At 38.7% G+C, this 23,342-nt stretch overlaps 1 protein-coding gene across 1 annotated transcript in view; it reads right to left on the minus strand.

Annotated features, from left to right (window-relative positions):
* Nucleotides 1-2,536: 2,536 nt before the first annotated feature.
* znf462 (zinc finger protein 462) overlaps nt 2,537-23,342 on the minus strand; it is a 52,447-nt gene continuing 31,641 nt past the window's right edge. The window contains exons 4-13 of the mRNA XM_041969994.1: nt 23,124-23,258; nt 17,651-18,051; nt 16,498-16,616; nt 15,826-16,023; nt 11,093-11,348; nt 10,841-10,980; nt 9,754-9,977; nt 7,652-8,057; nt 6,588-6,717; nt 2,537-6,244 (exon numbers count right to left, since the gene is read on the minus strand). Coding sequence (XP_041825928.1) covers nt 6,025-6,244; nt 6,588-6,717; nt 7,652-8,057; nt 9,754-9,977; nt 10,841-10,980; nt 11,093-11,348; nt 15,826-16,023; nt 16,498-16,616; nt 17,651-18,051; nt 23,124-23,258 — 2,229 coding nt within the window. The 3' untranslated portion in view covers nt 2,537-6,024. The remainder of the gene's footprint in view (nt 6,245-6,587; nt 6,718-7,651; nt 8,058-9,753; nt 9,978-10,840; nt 10,981-11,092; nt 11,349-15,825; nt 16,024-16,497; nt 16,617-17,650; nt 18,052-23,123; nt 23,259-23,342) is intronic.

The raw sequence follows: 23,342 nt of genomic DNA on the forward strand, positions 1-23,342 counted from the left end.
CTATCCAACTAAGCATCTGTGTCACACATGGAAATGTGGAAGTCTGATCCAAAGAGGCCCATCTTACAACTTACAAGACTTGAAGCACTGCTAAAGTCTTTGCCTGACACCAAAGGAAACCTTTAGAGCTCTATTTTGGTGATGTGAAAGGGATCTACACAGGATAAGGAAGGTAGTTTTAACATTAGGGCTGATGTAGTTTATTCACCGAAATGTGTGTCTTTGTTTTTTTTCTATTTTTTTAACTTTTGGATACATTGGTTGCTTGCTTGTGATGAATGTTCACCTTATTGTCTCAACACTGACATTGTTGGAGTCAGCTTCAAATCCTGCTTAATGCTGCAATCAAAAGTTTCAACATTCACAGGTCCTTACAGGCATGTGTGTGGGAATTTCAATCATCCATCCAGCACAGTATTCAGAGTTTTTACTTCCTTCTGTATTCCTGTGCTGTTCAGTTCTGACTCTGGTAAGACTAACAAGTGTGAAAGGTATTATGCTGGAGCTCAATGGGGCCTCTTACCCAGGCCACTTCTCCCTTATACTCATGCTCCTTCATCCTTTTGATGATGTGCACCTGAATCTGCCCATTCTTATGTCCCACTTCTCTCTCTGTCCCTATGCCACTCTTTGTCCTTAGATTTCTTGAGCTCTTACTCTCCCCTCTGTCTCTCCACTCAAGCCTTTCCCTCCATCCAGCTATCACTACAGAAGCAGTGCCCTCACTGGCCTGAGCACTCATCAGACATTCCTTATGTTGCTCCACTCAGCAGCACTGTCCTCCTTTTCCCTCCTAACTGTGGCTGTGCCTCTTGCTCCTGTCTCCAGGGGTCATCAGCCTGCCATCGGCCGCCTCTGAAGTGGTGATCTGCAGAGATTACAATCTGATCCCTGGTGACTTGGAGATATTTTTAAGAGATGATGTTATACATGTGAAACAATGACCCTGCCCATTCTTTAACTGGCATGAGAGGAAATGTAGAGGATGCGTAAAACTGACGCTTTCCACTGTAATACACTAACAGATAAATGAAGCTGGTGGTCTCAGCGACTTGTGGTAGAAAGGGTGCAACAGTTGCAGTATTTCATGCATGTACATGAAACAGACACTTGAAGATCTGCACAAGTACTCTCTGGCATTTGTGGTTTTGGTCAGCAAAGCTCTTGCAAGGAGAAGAGGAGTGCAGAGAGAAGTAGAAGGGTAGAAGGGTGTAACACAAAGTGAAGGCCACTGAAATGCCTTCTCAGCCCAGAGCTATTTCCTGTGAACTAGGTGCAGAGACTGTTATTGGTTGTTCCAGCTACTCTATGGTGATCTACAAAGGAAAACATTCTGTATATGTCTCTCAAAAACTTGTGCAGAACTGCATCTGAAGACCAGCATTTTCTGACAAATACCACACAAAGAGTAAAAACACCATTTTCCATTTAAAAGGGTGAATAGGCTACAGCAACCTAGTGGTGTGTGGGCTGGGAAAGCTCCCTTTTCATAACTATCAGCAGACTAGCATGATCACAGAAATGGTGTTGACATGGTATCAGTTGGTAATCATTATCTTTTGAAATTGGGCAAACTGAGATGCTTACATTCACCAATTACCTTGTGAGACTAGATAATTGAAGTGTCAGTGGATTACAGCATTAAATGCTGAAACATTTCACAGGAAAAACCGGTTGTGCAAAACAAGATAATTAAATTCAAATGTCTGACATAATGACACCAAGTGGCAACTCATTTATGTCAAGTAAGGGATGGAATTAGAGAGATAACATAAGTATCAAAACTTAGAAGTGTTTGGTATTCAATTGAAGGTTACTTGTGAAATACTGCAAGCTTCAGTAATACTATTTACACCATTTATCTAAACATGTTTAATATGTGTTAATTCTTACAGTGTCTTTTGATATAGTTCCACACATTTCCTATTGTGTATGAGTTTGTAAAAAACACCTGTAAAACCAACACCAATGTGTAGTTTTCATGCAAATGGATGGGTGGATGGATGGGTGGATGCTCCTGAGGAAAACTGAAGTAAAATTAAGCGAACTGATTGGAATATGTATTTATAAAATTATCAAAAATTTGTTCTCCAGTTTGTTAAAAGAAAAAACTGGAGAAGGGAATTAGAGATATTAAATATGATTATTGTTTGAAAGTTTCCAAATGTTTTTTTTTTTCTTTCTTTTTTTTTATAATTAATGTGATTTGGTAAGTTAATAAATATGTCTGGGGACAAATACTCTCATGTTGTTTGTATCTTGAGAATGGATGCTTAAAAAATTATCAATGCAAAAAAATCTAAGTATGTAAACTCGCTTTTTAATTTTTGTTTTTTGTAATTGTTGCCAGTTTCTTTAAAGTATACATATAGGTATATATAAAACCAAATACCCCCCCCCCCAAAAAAAATATGTCATAAACTTTTTCGACTTGTGTGATGATCTGACTATATTTACACAAAGTAGAAAATTCTCAGGATCAATAAACACCTTAGATAAGATTTTAAAGTATATGCTAGAGGGAAACACAAATAACTGTTATCTGATAACTTTATTATCAAGTTAAAAAAAGACAATGAATTACAATATTTACAGAATATCCAGAGATAAATGGAATAAAATTGTAAACAATCATTCTAGGCAACATCACAACCCACCATCAGGTAATCAGATTTATATGGGGGAAAAGGCAAGAAGGAGATATTCTATTTCAAACTATGAAGACAACAGTCTGAAAAGAGAAATGCATTGGAAACAAACTAAACATATATACAAGTATCCAGTGTGTTGTCAGCAGGGGCTTAACTTTGGGTAAACTGGGAATTACAGCCTAGAGACTGCACACAGTGAGGGTTTCATAGTCATTTTCCATTTAAATGATCACAGAACAACAAACAATGTCGGGTTGACAGCTTCATTACCCAGACTGTCTCAATTCATCATCTGGTTTACATTGGACTGGGCCACAAGCTGCCTCACAAAGCTTATTTCTTGAACAATTATTTTCAAAAAGTTCTTTTTTCTTTCATGAAAATACAAGCTGGTCCTGCAAAACAGAAAAAAAAAACGTCTTTGAGATTCAGCAGTGACTTAACCTGTTTTAAGGTATTTCAAGGACCGAGAAGAGGAGGACTGCAACATCTTCTACTGCCGAGTGGGTACACTTGGAGTCAGTAAGCTGATGCCCGTTCTTGTAGAGGATTAAAGACAGTAGAGTGTCAGGATATGGACTGGACATGGACGGGCTAGATCTCATCTGCAGGCTGACTGGAAAACCAGATGATTGTGATGCTCGAAGCTGTTCATGTAAAAAACAGACTCTTAAAGCAATTATTGTCTGCATGTCTCCTACTTTGCCATTTTTTTCTTCTTCACACACAAAAAAAGAAGAAAAAAAAAAAAAAAAAAAAAAAAAGCCCTGTCCATTACTAGAGAACGGCATATTTTTCCTTTATGTTTATTTTTATTTCTTTTTTACAACCACACTGAGCTTGCTTTAGGCTCATTCCCATTACAGTACGAAAAGGGGCATTTTTTTTTCATTGCAACCAGACATTGTACAACAGCATAATAATGTTGAACTGGGGACTCAAAACCCCTAAAGGTTAGCTTAGCTATCATTTTTATATTTCTTTTAATTTTTTCCTTTGCAAACTGAAAACACCTAAAGGAAAACAAGGTTAAATAATCCTCTCTTAAACACCACAATTCAAACACTTAACGAGTAGTTTTGTTTTCTATACATGGCTGCAAACATGTAGTTCACCTGGGTTCAAATCATAAAATTTTAATCTTCAAAATTTTATGGCCCAAACTCAGATTTCTTATTTCTGCCAATAATCCAATGCTTAAAAATGACAATTACAGCAGCAAACACAGCAGGCTTGGAAAATATTTTGGTACCAAGAACACAAAAGAATTAATTGCATTCCTCTACAACTTTGATTTTAGAGCTCTTTGCCATTTTGTTTCAGATTGTTAAACCTTTTCTTATTGGTTTTACTGGAATTGGAGACAAATTTGATAAAATTGCTATTCACTTCTCATAAGGCTTTAGGGCATTCAAGCAGCAACTTCCAACAAATACAATCTCTGCCTTTTGTCAACATCAACATTAAGATTAATTTGTGGGGAAATAAAGAAGCACAAGAATGCAGGCTAATACAGGTTTCTCCATACACAATGAGAATTTAACGGGGTCTTTAAAGTGGAATATGACACCTACTAGAAGTCAGTCTTACTTACAGTCCCAGTGTCATATATATAAATGAATTTAAATAGCTCTGTTTACACTTGTCTTTTCAGCACATCCCTTCACATCGAAACAGGATCATGGACTACAGCAAGATGTGAAATCAGCAAAAAACCTATGACGACATGTTTGAAGTTCTCTGTAAGTAAATTCAAGACTGACTGTGTGGAGGCACAAGGGAATAATGAAATCACCAAAGGTTCCAGATATTGCCAATCAAGCAAATATGGCCCCAAACATACAAGATGTTGCCTGGAATTTTGATTTGTGGTCATTTTCACATTATAAAAAACACACTTAAATATTAACAGCTGCATTTCTTTCCATGAACACCATCCTTTCATGACAAAACTTATCAATATACACCTCTACAGATCATGGCGGTGGCAAAAATTTTAATAGTGTGTCTCCAGCAATGGATGAAATTTCTTTTTTTTTTTTTTTTTTTAAACCAATGCTTTAAGCCTCCACATCACTGCATGAGATGCTGCAACGCATTTCACTGCACTGATAGTTTTTTAGGTCCTGATCTGATCTTCATTAAACAAAGACTTTTCAAGTCTAGAATAGGTTAAATTAGCAGTTTTGTATAAAAATATGTCATTTTTGAGAGAGAATCTGAGTGTATTTCTTAGTAATTCACAGCGATTTGTGTGTTTCTTAAAGCCATTAAAGCCATACAGTATTATTTGTATTGAGTTGGATTGTAAGGCACTTAACGCACTGGTTTCAAAACACAGTCTAGTTGGTTGACACTTGGTCTGAATGTAGTGTGGTTTGATCCTGTGCATACTGTCATCTCGACCGCACCTGGTGGTTTGTACTGTCTGGATCGGAACTGGAGTCTTGCACTGCCAATCACACATTATGCATGGAAAAGACAAGTGTAATCTTTGTTACTTGGCCGTAAGAGCGGAAAACCTGCACATACAGTCATGACACATTATAAACATTTGCTCGGTCTACAAACAACAAGACATTTCACGGAGAAACGGGAATTTCTATGACTTCAGGTGAACTGAACAACAAAAGCAGAACAGGTAAAACGAGCCGGGAGTCACAGGTCGAAGGCTTATACGTAGTATAATATTAAGGGACCTAAATTACAGCAATTTACTACAAAAACTGAGGAAAATTTTCAAAATCTTTCCAAATGAAAAAAGAAGAAGAAGAAAACATGACTTGTGATTTTATGAAAAACATAAGGTGCGACTCTTCCTTAAGGGATGCTTCCACACATGGAAAAAAAAAGTCCCAATTCGCCAAGAAATAAGTACTGGTAGCTCTTCAGTGGGCCATGTTTGCAAATGCTTTCATACCTTCTTTGTTTTACTTTAAAGTGAATTCACAGAACCCCTGTTTTGGATGAGCAGGGTGGAGAGTACAGTAAAAGGTGCTTCAAATAAAAAAAAATGCTAAATTGAATTAACTGTTTTGGACAATATTGTTTATAAATAGCTTAATTTTTAATCTAGGTGGGATCTTTCACTGTAGATTTGACCAGAATGTCAGCAATAAAGAGTTCTGTTCACTATTGGTTACCAATATATTAAGATCTGTCCTAGGGGACTGCCCATTTCAAGAGCTCAGCCGTTTATGCAGCACAACCTAATACTTGTATATGTAACACCTAAAATCTACTAATGCACCAACTTATAAAAAGTCACTTTTCTTGTTTTCAGCCTCTTTGCTTCCTTTAACGTTCAAACTTGCCCATCCCGAGCACTGAATCCATCCATTTTCTAGTGCGGGTATCTCAAGAGGCCACAAGTTCAACCAAACTGTTGATCCTTTTTGGTGTCAAGCATTTCTTTGTCTTCCACATACTGGCTTTGACTTGTCAGGGGTAGATCAGCAGGATTTCCTTCCTCTTTACAGTTGCTTGCCAGGTCCAGATTTGTGTCAGAAAACACAGAGGAGCCGGTGGAAGATGGAGCAGAGGCCTCTATTGCTGAAGTGGAGCCGGTGTCGGGCCGATTGTTGTTAACCACCCTGAAGATGAAGGAGGGGATGTGCGGAACGAAATAAACAAATATGAGAAAAATGACAAATGATGTAGGGTTTTGTTTTAATTAATAAAAGAAGAAAAAGACTAAATTAATGAACAAATCAGCTGGTGTCATTATCTAAAGACAAGACTGGAGCTACAGCCTTTCTGCTTGTGTAACTGAAACTTTTCCAGAGATAACCTAATCGCTGTAGTTAAATTAAATCTGAAACCACAAACTCTGGCATTTATCTAAAGTCTATGCCAAAGGACGAGTAAATAGGTTTGATGTTAAACTTTTAAAATAGAAATGAAAGGAAAGAAGACAGAGAGGAACAAGATACTAACATGCCATGTCGAAGGACGTGTCGCTCCCATTCGAGGCTGTTGGTGAAGCAGCGGCCACAGAACTCACAGGGAAGACGCTTCTCACCACTGCTTGGCCCAGAGCCAGTGCTGCTGGGGGAAGCAAGGACCTCTGGGAAATAGAGTTCAAACACACGATCATGGTGAGAATACAGTCATTTACAATGTCTTCAGGCAAAACCAGAAGCTTTATCGACCACTAAATTAGGGGGCAGGTAGGGTGGCTACAGGAACCTGAGAGGACTGTGCTTAATTCCGGCAGGAAACTTGGTTTCTGCCCTTGCTTAGAATGTAAATGAACAGCATTCATATACCACAAGCATGGGGATGAATCACGGACCTACCTGTGGGGAAAAGATCCTCCTTCATCCTGAGGAACAGCTACCCACTCACTTTTATCACTATTACTCCTACTATAGTTTTTTTCTTTTTTAAAAACTTTTCATAGATCACATCTAGATCAAATCCACTTGGTTAGGTTGAGAATATTTAATTTCTGGTTTTAGTAAGAAAAACACAATTTGACATTAAATTCACAATAGACATAACCTGTATATTTCTCACAAACCTTCACTGTGTCACATGGTGACGTCCCACTTTCCTGCTTGGGAAATAATCGGGGATTTTGCTCCTTATGAAATTATCTGAATTTGTTTAGCCATGGTTTTACATGCTTGTTTAGCTCACGTCTCCGAGTATGTAAAAAGCCTTCTGAATGTCTTACTTGATTTTTTATAGACAAAAAAAATAGGGAGAAAATAAGCAGTTTGAAGGATACACTTGTTCTTTGCAGTAGTGGTTTAAAGTCTGATGTAATGAGGAGGGTTTTTATTATTCTGATCTGTTTCTTTTCTCTATACTCAGGCAGGTATTAACAGATAGGTTTAGGAAAGGTGTCCAGATTTTAAGTTTATATTTTAGTCTATTATATTGAGCTTGCTGATATGGCTCATAGAAACTCTTGTATGTCAGTTTATCTACAGAGTAAAGAAATGTTTAATTAAACAGCATTATCTAAAGGATACTGAGAGATATTAGATATTTACCTTGCAGGGCAGGCTTCTCCTCCACCATCTCCTTGACTTCCCCCTCTTCCGCCTCATTTTCCTCCTCCTCTTCCTGCTCTTCTTCTTCTTCCTCCTCCCCCTCATCCACTTGCTCTTTGATGTTCTCCTCCATGTCTTCACCATCCATCTCTTGCTGGTTCTCCACCATGTTCTCCATAACTTCCATTGATTCATCGTCATCCTCCACCTCTTCCACCTCCTCAACCCTGCCCTCCTCCTCATCTTCTTCCTCCTCCTCCTCCTCCTCCTCCAGAACAGCTTGTCCATCTACTACTAACTCCATAATGTCTCCGTCCTCTTCCTCGTCTGTGCTGCTCCCTTGTGCCTTGATCATCTCCAGCTGGTCCAGGTTGACCCGGCCCATCAGCTCAAAGTTACGGATAACCTGATCAAAGATAGGAAGTTTAGTTTAATGCTATTATAATTATAATTTATTACTATTATTGGTATTAGAAGAAAAACTACAAAAAACCTTTCAAGTTCTATGCTTCATTTATTGTTTTTACTTTTTATTTTGTTGAAAAAGTGAAATAATAATAAAGCTAAACATATTATTAGTTGCAGAGTGGTAGGCCTTTGTAAAGCTTTCTAAAGTCCATCTTAGCATCTTGACTTTTCCAAGAAAATCAAACCTAAATGACACCATTTTTCAATCAGAGGAGTCATGTGACTTCTCAAAATTAAGAATGGAGATGATTTTTAGTTAGATTATAAATTACAATAATGTGAAACATAGTATTTTAAGGAAAGATAGAGCTAAGAATTATCTCATTTCCTCTCCATAATGTCACAAATGATCACAGTCTGAGTAACTTTCTCCTCCCAAACTCCCAAAAGACTCAGAGAAACACCAGTCCAGAATTCTCTCCATACTCTTCATCTCTTCCTCTGCCTCGCCCAGAAGGAATGCTGCTTTCTTACTTTCTTTTCTTAGCATGTGCACCATGGACATCTATGTTTTCCCATGACATAGATTTCTTTTCATATTAATCTACAGGGAGAATTAAATTAATATAAGGTAAATTAGCATAGTTTTTAATAGCTTCTTTTTTATATAAAGATTTGGATTCATAATGTCAACCCTAAATGTATCATCCAGGTTACCAGCTCCCAGTATCCATACAAATAAAGGCAGAATAAAATTAAACAATTACTAAATAGATTAATACCTTGTACTGAATAAAAACTGTTTAAATGAAGCTCAAAATGCCAACAAAGCGTGTATAAAAGGACCCAAAGCCCAGCTAAATTTCAGTTTTCAGACAAGTGAGGAAAAAAACATAAACTTCAATTAAACCAAACACACGACTTTGCAGAGGCAGGTAATCCAAAACAGAAATGAAAAATAACAGACTGGAGTGTGGCAGGAAAAAGAGGTGGTCAATACACACTGTAGTAAAGATGAAAATCTGGCAGATGACAGAGGAAAACCTGGAGTTCACATACTGAGTAGAGGAATGAAAGTACTGCAGGAGTAGCAATAAACTGAATCCAGGTGTGAAAACAGATCATGAAACAAAAAAAAAAAAAACAGCGGGCTTAAGGAGAAAAACTAATGACAAGAAAGTACAAATATCTCACAGAATAACTTTATTTAAAAGCCAAAATACTCAGTAAGTAAAACTCTAATGAAATAACTTCTGTAACAACAGCAGTTAGTATTACTATGATTAGTAAAACTTAATGGAAATTAAGGAACAGTATCCTTTCTACCCTCTTTATTGCTCCATAGGTGCATGGCCCCACCTTGACATCAGATTTTTAACTATTCATAGAAATATCAAGCCCCTCATTCACACCAGCTGCAGAGCTTCCAGCTTCCATCACTCATGTTCCATGACCGAAAGACACATGACCCTATCGCCAAAAGCAAACTGGGCTTTGATGGCCATTGATTTCCTGGGTGTTTTATACAATATCTGCTGATAAAACCTGCAAAGACATTTGGCATTAATTCAATAAATTTATTTAATAAATGTGTGCTTTTCAACCATTAAGCAGATGGATCATTAAAGCCTCTTCTCACAAGTTAACTGCATTTATCAAGACGACAACGTCATCATTGGTGGTCTCCAACTGACCTTGTGCTCAAGGCGTAGATGCTCCTCCAGCTGGCTTCGTCGGCAGCTGTCATAGTAGCAGAGCTGGCACTGGTAGGGCTTGATCTCATCGTGCTTCTGCAGGTGCAGCTGCAGGGCCTGGTCACTGGAACACGTGAAGGTGCATTTGTGGCAGCGGAACACCAGGCCCTGAAGGTGGCGCGACAGCTTGGAGCGGCTGACCTCCAGCGGAGCCACGCGCTCCTCTGATGGTGGGAGGGAGATGAAAAGGGTGGATTATTAGGAGAAAAAGAATAGGAAAAACAGGAGAGCATGGGGAGGGGAGATAATCTCCTGGAAAGAGAAAAACTTGAAATATAGAAGCTTCTTTGGTCCTTTGATGCCTGTTGTAACACATTTGTGACATAATACTTTTGGGCGTTGTGTTAATTTTATGTCTGTTTTGCCTGTTTATTTATTTGTTTATTTATTTGCTTTTGTAATTGTAATTATTTTTATATTATTTTATATTATTTATTCATTATTTATCTTTTTATTAGTTGTTTATACACAGAATTTATTTAATATTTAATTATATATTTTTCCAATCTTTAGTCAACAGTGTCATAGAAAACATAGACATGACAAAAAAAGAGAAAAATATTACATTGAGGTGTTTTAAAACATCTAAGATTTTCACCTAACAAAAATCAAAGGAAGTGAATAGTATTAAAACAATAGGGATTAAGCTCAAAATCCATATTTACTGAGATATTTTTACTGATTCTTTAAGCAGCAACAAATACCTTCCACATAAAACACTACTACAAATCAGACATGTTAACCTTTAAAAAAATATAAAATTAGTCATTTTTTTTAAATAAATAAATAATTTAATCTGGTGAAAACTAAATTACAGCAAACTAAAAAAGATTCTATCTAGCTCTACTGGCCAGGATTGAAAAATTTGTAACAGAAAACATTTGAAGTCATTTTCATTTTGCAAGGCGTTCACCTTGACACAAAGTACTGAGTTGAGTTGACATACTGCCGACTGACACTATACAGACATAAAAAGGGAAAAAAAATCAAGTTTACTGAGCTGGCCTAACATTTTTATGAGGTTTACCTCTGTGCAGAATAATGTGGTCAATCATGTTGCTCTTGTGTTTGGTGTGGTAGAGGCAGAGAGGGCAGCGCAGGTCTTTAGGGTGCTCCTCAGGTGCATTGTTGTTGTGACCAGCCTCCACATGCATGGTGAAGTTATTCCTGAGATGTATTTGCAGACAGTAAATTACTTTGTTTCAGCATGTGAATCCTTATAAATGTCTTATAGAAACTTATGGTAAATGTCAGAAGGTTTTTTTCAGCCTTTTCTTACCTATAGCAGGTGAAAAAGGAGCAATCTTTGCACTTAAAGAGCTTCTTGCCTCCGTGGCGGTCCCGGTAGTGCCGACGCAGACTCTGCATGTATCCAGAGCTGAACTCACAGAACTCGCATGTGAGGACGCCATCTGGACGACCGTCAGACAATATTGAGCTGCTAGGTTTGGAGATGGAAGACATTTGACAGCGGGAGGCCAGTTTGTAATGACTAAGCTGCTGACGAACATCCGCTGGCTCCAGGTATGATGGATCTAAGAAAAGAATAAAGGAGAACTTTATTTTTATTACAATTTGCATGATGAGTAGAAAACGCAGATGTGGAAAATTTATGTAATAATTAATAGTTGATTAAATCCTTTAGCTGAAATCAGAATAATGTGTTGTATGATATTATGAAGGGCATTTGAAGACTTGTTTTTACCCCACAGGAATGACTCCAACATATTGTGTAGTCAAGCGGATAAAATCTTTGCACAATAGGATAGAATTCAACTTATTTTATATACTTCACCTGGATCAATTTATCTGCCTCTCCTTTTCTGAAATACAGGCAGCTCAGAAAAGGCTTTAAAAAGAAAACAATAACTAATGCAGGACAGAGCCTCGTGTTGACTTGGATTCCACAAGGTGCCTGCACCGAATAACGTCTGCAGATTTGTCAGCTGCATGTTCATGCTACCAGTCTCCCATTTCCCCCCCAGATTCTGCCCTTCTGAACTCATTTATGGAACCAGTTTGAGAAGACTACTCTATTGTAACATGGTCCTCGGTCACACCACAAAGGCATGTACCAGCTTAGCAACAAAACCCAGATCTGTTGTGGCATTCAAACAACTAAGACACAAAGACTCCCCACATCATTTCACCACTTCCAGTCTTGACTGCTGACATCTGTGCTGTTACAGCACTTCTGTCTGTAACCTGAGCAGAAATCAAAAACAATCAGAATCAGGATATTTCCTCAGTTTTGATGAGCTGGTGTCATCTGCAGCCTCCGTTTTCTGGTCTCAGCTAAAACTGGACTTAACTAAAGTCTGTTGTTTTTCTAGATGACAATATCAAGCAGTTATTTTTATATAACTACTTGGGTGTAAAGATAGAACATCTGTTCTCCTGGAAAAATTATACTGAAGCTGTCTGCAAGAAGACAAAACAAAGAATTTATTCTCTTTGTCACCTTAAGTTTTGGGGTGAGTAAACAGATTGTGCTTCTGTGTTATTATGGTCTGATTTCGGCTGTTACTCAGTATTGCAGGACTCCATAATTCGAGTCTGCGTCCACCACTAAAAGTCAAGATTACTCCAGAAGATAAACATCTTCTAAATAACTGCAGTTCAACCATTATAGGAAGCGTATGAATCGGCTTATCATAAGAACCCTTCAGTAGAATCACCACCCTCATGATCCTAAGAGCTGTGTTGCCAGGGGTGTTAGCCCTTGGTTGAGTCTCCCATGGCAAATTGGTCAGACTGGAAGCAATTTAAAGACTTTAAAGGAGCAACACTAGAGTAATTTTGCCTAGAATAGGGAAACCTTTGCACCCCTTCCTGGAGCCAGGCCTGTGGGAGGGGGCGGATTTGATCCTGAGTTTTGGCTCCTGGATCTCAATCAGGATTATCCCAAAGGAGTCACAGGATGCCAGCTCCACCTGCAGGGGGGAGAGTTTCAAGATCAAGCAGTGTGAACTTGTGACAGGCAAAGCGTGGGGGCCTGGGTATGTCGATTCCTAGTGGCCCAAACAAACTTGCTCTAGGGATGTGAAAACCCTTGGGAAGACTCAAAACGTGCCCCTGGAATTGACCTGGGAGCACCTCAGGGAGCTGGATAAAGTCGCTGAGGGAAAATGTCTGGGTTTCCCCTCTGAACCTGTTCCCTCCACTTTGTATAAGTGAAAGAAAATAATTAGATGGAGAGAATGTTAACATAAAAATATGTTAAGATTGGCAAACAGTCATGTCCTAAATAGCACATATAAACTGCTGCCATCAAACCACACAGACAGGGTTTCCCGGTACAGTTGGGCTAGATTAAACCAATCCTTCGTGCATCTGTCAATTCTAACAGAGTAAGAAGCTTAATTCCAGATCAAATAGAAGTTGAAAGGAGTTAAATGTTGTCTGTAATGTGTGTGGAGCTGCTGTAATGCAAAATATCACCACCACCACAGTTGTAAAACCTTGTGATCTGAGATATTTTGGCCTCTCTGTCAGTTCAAACCAGTTTGGCTGTTCTCCTCTGACCTCTCTCCTCAATGAGACAGTTTCTGCAGAAGTGAAGACCACATTTTCTCTCCATCTGGATATTTGACATTACTGCTGACTAAATATGAATATCCATACAATATAAATAATATTTGATAAGAAGCCATCAGCGGAGTGCAGATGAAGCACGCCTCTCTGGCAGAGTGCTAAAAGATCCAGACGTGTAACTGTGGCTGTCATCTCTTGTCCCCTAACTCCTTCCCTCCTCGTTCCCTCCCTCATGAGTCTATCATATCAGTGAGCAAGCTCATACTCTCGTCCTACTTTGAGCCTCCAACACATCAATAAATAAACCAGACTGACACTAATAGAATATCTACCCATGTTAAAAACGCCTCAATCAGCACTCAGAGTGGGAGGCAACATGCAAGGAAAAAGGAAATTCTTTTAAACTTTCTGTAATTCTGCAGATCCAGTTTCTGACGTTTGCAGACGAGGCAGAGGAATTTACACGTCTCAAACAACGCCACCGTTGATTCATGCTTTTAATATCCTCTCTGCATTGTGGAGATATATGGAGATGAGATGGCAGACACAGAGTAAATTCTGTAGTTAGGTGGTGAGCTGTCATCTTAAAATAGTTTATTACATGGCATGGATTGAAGGAGGATTACTTGTAAGAAGCTAAAGGAGAGGAAAATGCTGTCTGATAGGTGGCTCTGTGAGGATGGCTGTGTTTAAGACACATACCAACATTGCCCGTTTCACAAACGCTCACAAACGACAAAGCTAACAAGCTACTGTGGAGGAGTTCTGATGCCTACTGTGTTCTTTATTTAGCATGTTAGTGCAAAAGTAAGTACAGCTGAGGCTTTTGGGAATGTCATTAAGGATTCATCCTTTTTGAACCATGGACATTTGAGCAATAATTCAACAAGAAATATTCAGACTGGCTTGCCATTCTGACGTTGACTGACTCTCAAAGAACTCGGGTTGTTATCTCAGAGTTCTCCTAGGTGTAACTATTAACACCATTTTATTGAAATCTATGTAAACACCACTGCTAATTAGAGCCAATCAAATGATAATCTTTTTCCATACACACCACTAAGGAACAAAAACCTGCTCTGTTTGAATTTCAGATGTTCGGCTGAAGGTAGCTATTTTGGCACAGCGGGGAGACATTCAATATGTCAGCTCTGCTCTCCCTGAATGCTTCATTTGTCTTCGTAGTGCACAGCTGACAGTGGTGGATGGTGCATTGAGGAATGCTGCCCTGCTTCAGCTCCAGGGAAGATTCCACAGCTCCAGCAGCAAGGTGACAGCTGCTGCCAAGAACAGTCTGCAAGCTAAAGCTGCCACTGCAAAGCCATGAAAACACCTAAAACATGGATTCATATCAAGGAGGTTAGTGCCACATCAACCTACAGCAGAGGTGGCTCTATAAGTGAATGTATCAAAGAAGCCAACACAACTGAAGGCTTGAGGTGGCCAAATCTGAACATAAAAGAAAGTATAATTTAATTATGCACACAAGCCACCTCATTTTCCCGCTGTGGGACTAATAAAGGAATGTTGTTATTATTATATTATATTATATCATATTGGAAATTTGCTAATGAAATTTGCCTTTTTAACATGAGGGTAGTTTGGTAGATAAAAAGGACCACTACTGAAATATATAAAATACTCCATAATAAGTAAAATCCCTGCATGAAAAATCTAATTTTCCCACTTTGGCGCCCCCTTGTGAAGGACAATTCGGCATCGGTCTTGCATCCTGTCATTTCTCCAGCCAGTAAAAATCAGTCTGATGTTGCCTTTTGTCTTTTCCCTAGCTTTGTCACTTTCTCTCTTTCTTTTCTTACTTCCTCTGATAATGTCCTCTTGTGTTTCATTTAATTAACTAGGCATGGTGCACATCCAAAATGGTGTGTGTGTTGATATCCAGTTGCTGGTGTGTGACAAAGCAAAGCAAAATGCAGCAGTAACGTGATGCTCCGGGCTGGGCCAGAAGGTTTTCAGCCCCGGGATGCTGCAGAGCAAAGATGGCTTCAGAAATGTCAGTGTGCCATCAAAGTGCATCGGAATCACTCAGTTTTAAGGTAAGAAATTATGTAGTATTTTAAAAACTCATTCATTCAATCATTTAAAAACATACTGACATGAAACTTTAGGGGTTTAAAAGGAAAAATAAAAACGTTTTTACGTTGTTTACGGTTTATAAAATATCATAGTTGCATACCATTGATTTAATATAGCAAAATGTGTTAAATTTAAAAGGCTTGTTAAATTATCTGTTGTGTACATCTTTCAAGGTGACTAAAGTTTTCAAATAAATAGAGAAATTAGGATATTTTTAGATGAATGTAGTAGGAAAGAAAAGAGTGAAATGGAAATACATGTCACAACTCAGACCCATCAGTCTTAACCGAATGTGAAATTAGGACTCAACCAAGATTTCATTAATTCTGCTTGTCGTCCATATAGGCATATATTAAAAAGACATCCTCAACGATCTCATACCATCAGGGGCCAGAGGAAGGTGCTCAGTATTTGTGGCCAGTCGGGGTGGCCTGAGGGCGGCGTGTGCAGCCTGGGTAGCAGCTCTGAGTTTGGGGAGCGTCAAAACCTCGCCGTGGTCCCTTAGAGAATGCTCCTTTAGTTGGCTGATGGTCATAGAGGAGAAGGGGCACGACAAACACTTGTAAGTGTACTGCTCACCTAAAAGGAGATAAACAAAGAATGCAAAATTAGGATAACAGAAATGTTTTCAGTCATCACAGCATAAATGAGACCTACATTCCAACTCATGAACACACATACTTTTCGGAAATCCTTTCTGTCTTGTGAAAGTTTTACACTGTAAAACTGGCATTACCTTGGTTAGCTAAAGAAACTAGATTTTTAAAAAGGCTTTCATGGGGTTAGTGAGCTTTATATAATACATCAGCTATTTTATAACAAATTACAGTTCAATACATCATTTATAATTGATTAACACACTAACATACATATACAGTACCAGACAGCAACATGGCTAAACCAGAAGGGGTTTAGTACACAGAAGACAAAGCAAGAAGATCAATACCCATGTGGTGTTTTTTATTAGATAAAGATGACAAAAGAGGATACCTTGTTAGTCAAGGATACTGTAAGGTGTTACTTAATGTAGGCATGTGTGGATTTGCCATTTACCTGTGTGAGCCTTATGCAGGTGGCTCTTCAGGCGACTCAAGTAGGCAGATTTAAAGGGGCAGAGCTTGCACTTGAAGGGCTTATGGTGCCCGTGGTGAGACTGCACATGTCTATCCAGGCTGCCACAAGACAAAATATTAAAAAGAAAAAAAAAACAAAGGGAGGATATGAGATAATAAGGAACAATAATAGATAAAAGGACTGTAAAATGACAACAGTTAAAGAAAGAAAAGAACAAGAATAGAGTTCAGGAAACAGAGAGCTCTACTCTGCAGTAACGCACTGTGATGATTTTAGTAGCATCTAAAGCAGTGAGCTCAGTTTACCTCACTAACAACAGCCACACATTTCCACTGACTACAGAACAAGAAGCCACCGGGTGAACTCATCTACCCACAATCCCCTGCAGAGAATGTGTGTGTTAGTGCCTGTGGGGACGGTAGCTGTGTTGTTAATGCTGGCCTCCTAGGTGGCATGGGAATGCGGCTTCTTTTTGGGTCAGGGCACATACAGTACAGAGGGATTACACCTGGGAGCTCAGAGGAGATGAGGATTCTCTCTTTCCCTCTCACTCTTGTGTCTCTGTGATGGATAAAACAAATCACACATCCAAAATGGCTGTCTCACTCTAATGTTTGTATATTGCTCCGAGCAGGCAGGAAAATCTCAGAGAAGATTGAAGATTCAGAGGGATTGTGATCGGGTAAGCAGAATGAGGTGTAAAAATGTGCTCTGTACAAAATGAGTTCAGCATCCTGGTGAGTTGAAGAACAGCTGGTGTGAGAATGGCGAGGTATAAAAGGGCTGATAATGTAGGGCTGCCAGGGCAACGTACTGAACATATAATTATCGTTCAAACTATTGGTTTTAATTGTAATTTAAGTTGGTCAATATGGCAGTCACTGTCAACCTCCAAATTGCCGCTAATGTAAACCAAATATTTCCTTGGAGAACTGCTCAACATTAAAACACCACCGCAGGAAAACGCTACAGCTGATCACTGAAACATTGTCAAATTTGAACATAAGTGTTACAGGTAAATGAAAAATACAACATATGATCATTTATTTATTGGGCGAAACTGATTAATCTTTTTTTGGGGGGGACAGTCTGAACCGAATGATGTTTAATAATGTTGTTCCTCTCTACTTACTTGTGTCTGAAGGGTGAAACAAACTGGCAGTACTGGCAGCTGTATTTGTCCTCTCTGCTGAATAAAGCCATGGCTGAATGGCTTCTCTCATGGGATCTCAACCCCTGCATGGACATGAAGACCCGGTCGCACTGGGCACATGGGTAACCTCCAGCTGCTAGCCGTTGCTTCAGCTGACCCTCTGACACCACAGCCCGGGCTGCAGCCACAAGGGCTGCTGCTCTTCCTTCAATAGCTTCTGTGTCTGGATCCAGGGTCTCCACGGCAACATCAACACCGCCAGAAGCTGTGGAATATGGTGAGCCCATTGTTGAAGTTGCAGGTCTTTCAAGCCCGTCAACTTCAGCTGCTTCATCCCCATCCAGGTCGCCATTGGTCAGGGGGACCTCAGTGACTTCCTGCTGCAAAATAAAGGGAAGTCTCATGTTCACCAACCTTGCATGTTTAAGCCTTTTGTTTTGAGGAATTGGAAGTAGAGACCAACAACAGTCCTTCTAAATCACTTACCAAAAAAATTGAACAATAAATATTTAATACATTACTTGAGAATAAATATAATATAAATGAGGCTGTCAAATGATTAAAAAAAAAAAATCAGATGAATCACAGCTTAAAAATTAATTAATCATGATTAATCATGATTAATCACCATTTGAATGATTATTCACTATTCCTGAAATTTGCGTTTTTACTGCAAGCCAATGCATACAAATATTTAGTGTTAAGTGACCTTCCCTTGGGTCAGCATCAGATGTCCAAAGGTCAGTAAATGAAGCACATAATGTAGGTTGTAATGTTCTGCATCATCTCTTCCATGTTCTAGACCATACTATAAAATTCATTCATACAGCATCATCTCACCAACCATCTACACATTATCACATGGTGACAATATCTGTCATAAAACCACCAGATGTTGACAAATGAAGTTAAACAGCTGATATTGATGAAGAAACTCTGATAAAACTGATGTTCTGGCTAAAAACACATAGGTCTCATTTGTGCCCCCCTTTTCCGGGCCAGTGCTCCTGCTCTGCCCCCTTTCGAAACTTTCCTAGACCCGTCCCTGGATAGCTGAAGTATAAACCCTGTCTACCACCCGTCGACTACTGTGTTTGAGAAGGGTCCTGACAAAACCAATACTTTGAGGTAAATATGTGCTTTCGTGAACCATGAACCGCTAGTTTCCTCCTCCTCACCCGAACGCTAAACAAACACTACAGAGAGACGGTATTTGCGACAGAAAAGCTGATCAGCTGATTCCCATTAAGTGGATTTGACTGGTTTGCTGGGACGGTCACACCTTCCAAAAAACAGTTGATAACATGCCAGCAATGCGTCAGTAGACTATCATTTTCTGAGGAAGGCTGCAGGTGATAGCTGAAACATGTCAGGTATGTTACAGCATCCTACTTTTGTCTGAATACAAAAACAACAACAACAAAAAAACACAAAACTTGTGTATGGTCTTGCTGAAACAAGCAAGGACTTCCCTGACAAAGACATCATCTAGGTTGAAGCTTAGGTTGCTCCTAAACCTGTACGCATTTTTATTGATGGAGCTTTACGGATGTGCAAGGCAGATGTTTTTAAACTTTGTGTTAATAACATACAACTTATGTCTTGCCACTAAGAGATAGTTTTATTTTGCCAATGCCCATCTAAGATGAGTTAAAGTCTAGGCAAGGTGGCAGTGTTTCTGGATCTTGTTAATGTGGCTGAAAGTAGACACAAATTATTATTATTATTATTATTATTATTTTTATTTATTTATTTACTAATTTATTTATTTATTTATTTATTATTATCTGTAGGTGCAAGGGTAAACTGTGTTCATAGAAACTGGGTTTGAGAAGTCTTACTGAGCCTCTGCAGTGATTTCCACTGCAGAATCATAATGCAGTGCTGCATGAGAGCTGGATGATCATGGCTATTCAGGTTTGGTTTTCAGCATTGTTATGTTCATGTGCAGAGATTTCCTCGATTTCCAATCATACCATGTGTCCCAGATGACACCTTCTCCAGCTTCTCCGTAGATCCTCTTTATTGAGCAACAGTATCTTAAACTATATAATTATAAACTATAACTATAACCAGTCTTTAGTGTAGTGATGAACACCCTTTTCTGATTTTGAGGCCTCTTATTCTGCGGCGACTTGTTGCTAATTAAAGATTAGCAACGAAATAAAGATTCAATTATTGTGCCATTTTTTTTAAATATACATTTCAATTTGACAGCCACCCCTCCCCTTTTAATTAAGCATTTTTAATATGTTGCTGACATCTAAAAATGTTTCTATTAGAATCACATTTTTCTGATGCAGCACCCCTATACCATTTACTATTAAACATATACTATTAAAATATATAAAATTATTTAGTAAATTAAAATATCTTGTTCCTCTTGGCATTTTACACAATGCCACAGCTCTTTTTGGAGACAATTTTGTTAATATCACTTCTTTTCATTACACTGAACATATCACATTACAAGGACATATGCAGCGCTTCTGTCTAACACCTCTGGTTCAGTACATAGACAGTTACATCCTTACCTGAAAGCAGTGGAGGAGATATCACATGAGAAATCACAATATTCACACAATAGTTCCTTTCTTTATTAATTTTACTTCATAACTGCTTTTGATTATAACACAAATTCCCAAATCTACTAAAAATTACATAAACCAGCTGCCAAGCAAAACCTGTGCATCTCTCTCCTCCCTCCTCTGCTGGAGTGCAGGCTGGTTACTGCAGCCATCAGAAGCAGACAGACAATCACCATGACTTTTTTATTGCCTTGAGGAAACTCATTCTTTCTGTGGAAGGACCTGACCCTGCACTTCATGCAGCCATAAATAAGATGTGGCATCCACAGGCCCAACTTTGCTATCCAGTATCTGAATTCACAGTCAGCTTGCTCGTCATCCACCTCCATGAACAACCAGTGTAGTTTCTAAATCAAAACCGCATTTTGAAGAAGCAACATTTGGTTTTACTCTGTTCCATATGTAAAAAGACTGTTTGTTCCATCATGTCTCACATGGTTAAAGTCATTTTGTTGTTGACGATGAATGTTGGCAGGTAACACATCATCCTGGTTATATAAGTGCTATTTAAACAGATTTTTAAAATTCTGTATATGGACTTCAGCTACCAGGACAGTATAAATGTCTGATGGAAGAACCGGTCCTCCATTTAGGTGAGATGCTGAATCCACAGACCTGCTCCCCTCGCTGGTAGCCTCAGTGGAATACTAATGTTTGAATGGTTACCCACCGCTGCCCTAAAAGTTATGGCTCACCACTCCAGCCTCCTCTACAGCAATGGGACAGCATTGCTTGTTTTCTCTGGGGGAAGCTGACAGACTGTCTACCCAGAAGCCTCTGTCAGTAATAAACAAAATGGGAAACCCAAGTCTATTAAAACAGATAACTGCAGTGCTAGCAGTATGAGTGTCAGAAACAAGGCAGAAGCACTGATACTGCTAAAGAACATCACTTCAGCATAGCAGATATAAATAGTGCATATAATAATGTCTTATTCTGTCAGTGCACAAACTATTGTCAATTATCACTTTATAAGAACAGGGACTAGGAATAAACTTTTTATATGACATTAGACACTCAACTACAAACTATTTTTGCTTGTAATCCATACAATGGATCCTAACCGCAAATGTAAAAGTGCTCCTGCCTCACTTCTCTGTATGTTCTGTTATGCCCCTTTCATCCTGAATGTGGAAAATCTGTGCTGTCCAGATTTCTCTATCTTACAAATTGATTAGCTCCAATCCAAACAGGGTGTGCTGGCCTTCCACTACTTACTGGTGATTTACTGCCCTTCTTTTACTTAGACTGGATTTTTGAAAGTAATGTTTCACTCTAAAGGAAAGTGAAAAAGTAAAAAAAAAAACATGCCAAGAAAGGCTATCACTGCCATCACTGAATTAAAGCAGAATTCACATGTTCATTCTCTGTACCGCTTAGTCCGTAACAGGTAGCGGGTAAGCTGGAGCCTATCCAAGCATTTTTTTCTTAGCAGGTGAGATGCAGGGTACACCCTGGACAGGTCACCAGTCCATTGCAGGGCCAACACAGATAGGGAAAAACAACCACTTACACACACACACTCACTCCTAGGGAGAATTTAAGAGTGCATGTCTTTGATATGCATGTTGACATGCAAACTCCACACAGATGCAAACCTCCCCCAGCCGAGGCCCGAACCTGTAACCTTCTTGCTGTGAAGCCGTGCAGCCAAATGTTTCAAGCCGAAATGAAGGGTAGAGTTTGTACTTGATTTTGCTTGAGTATATTGCTTTGAAAACGTGAGAACAGTTCTCACCTAGAGAATTATTTTTGAGTTTAACTGTCTGATCTTGTGACCTACTATCCCTGCAACATCAGGTGGTGATGACGCATCACTCTCATGTTAATCCTGCCTAACCAGTCCTTGCATTATACTGCACCTTTGTATCTACAATTTCTTTAAAGAACTGATTGTTTCATTTTACTTTTCTGCCAGCAACTTTCTTCATATTTAAACTTTAGTTTGTTGTTATTTATAGATAAATATGTCTGTTTGAGCAGGTTTAAGTCTTTGTATATGTCAGATTATCAGACTGGCAGAACATGGAATGGCATCTTGTGTGTAAAGCTGAATTGAATCTTGCATTTTCATTTTCAATAAATTAAATTTGAAAGATTTTTTTTTTATTTTATTAAAAAAGATTTGTGTTAATTATGACAGAAACTCTCCAGCTCTCATGCAATTTAAGTACAGATAACCAAACAGCTGGCTGTTGCTGTTTATAAAGAGACATAAAGAGAACTGAGGTCACTCTGCCGGTGTAGCAGCAACACTAAGAAGAACAAAAAACAACTAGGTGCAGTCGCAATTAAATCTACAGTAAATACCTTTATATTTTTTCATGAATAATAAAGAATGACAAATAAATTGATAAGAAAGCCTTTTGATTTATTAAAAATCCAAACATACATTAAGCTATTATCTAAAAAAACAAACACATGTCTTAAAAATTATTCTGAAGAATTCAAAAATTTGTTTTTGGATTATTTGGTCCCATCTCACTGAAGCATTTCCAGATAATTGTCACCAGTTAGGACGTAAATGTGTCACTTTGTCTGCTACGTTCAAGTTGCTAAAGCAGAAGTTTATTCTTCCAGAGTTTCTTTACACTTCTTTACACTGCTTCAGCCAAGTATTACTTAAATAAAACCTGTTGGCAGCTGTAACTGCTAAAGACATCCGACCATCCTGTCTGCCATCTACAAACTCTTGATGCCTGATAACCTTAAATGGAAACCTCCTTGTGTTCTGATGATCACAGTATAATTAACTCGCTACCACGAGAAAACGAGGCTTCACATCTTGAGATGCTGAGATAATTAGCTTCTGATCTTAAGATAACGGCACTAAATTGTGGCTCATGCAAATTTTGACTGCTTACCTTGACATGACCCTCTTTGACTTCTCCATACTGGACGTGCTTCCTAAGGTGGTTGCAGATGGCTCGGAGGGTTGGGTGTATCTCTACACAGAAGTTGCATCTGAATCCTATGGGAGTTTTGTTTGCAGGGTTTTCCTGATCATGGAAAAAGACAGATTTATTGATAGATTATCATATATTGTTAAGTTATTGTAGATTAAATCAATGAAAATTTAAATG

Source organism: Melanotaenia boesemani, chromosome 19 (assembly GCF_017639745.1).
Source record: "Melanotaenia boesemani isolate fMelBoe1 chromosome 19, fMelBoe1.pri, whole genome shotgun sequence".
In the NCBI taxonomy this organism is placed as follows: domain Eukaryota; kingdom Metazoa; phylum Chordata; class Actinopteri; order Atheriniformes; family Melanotaeniidae; genus Melanotaenia; species Melanotaenia boesemani.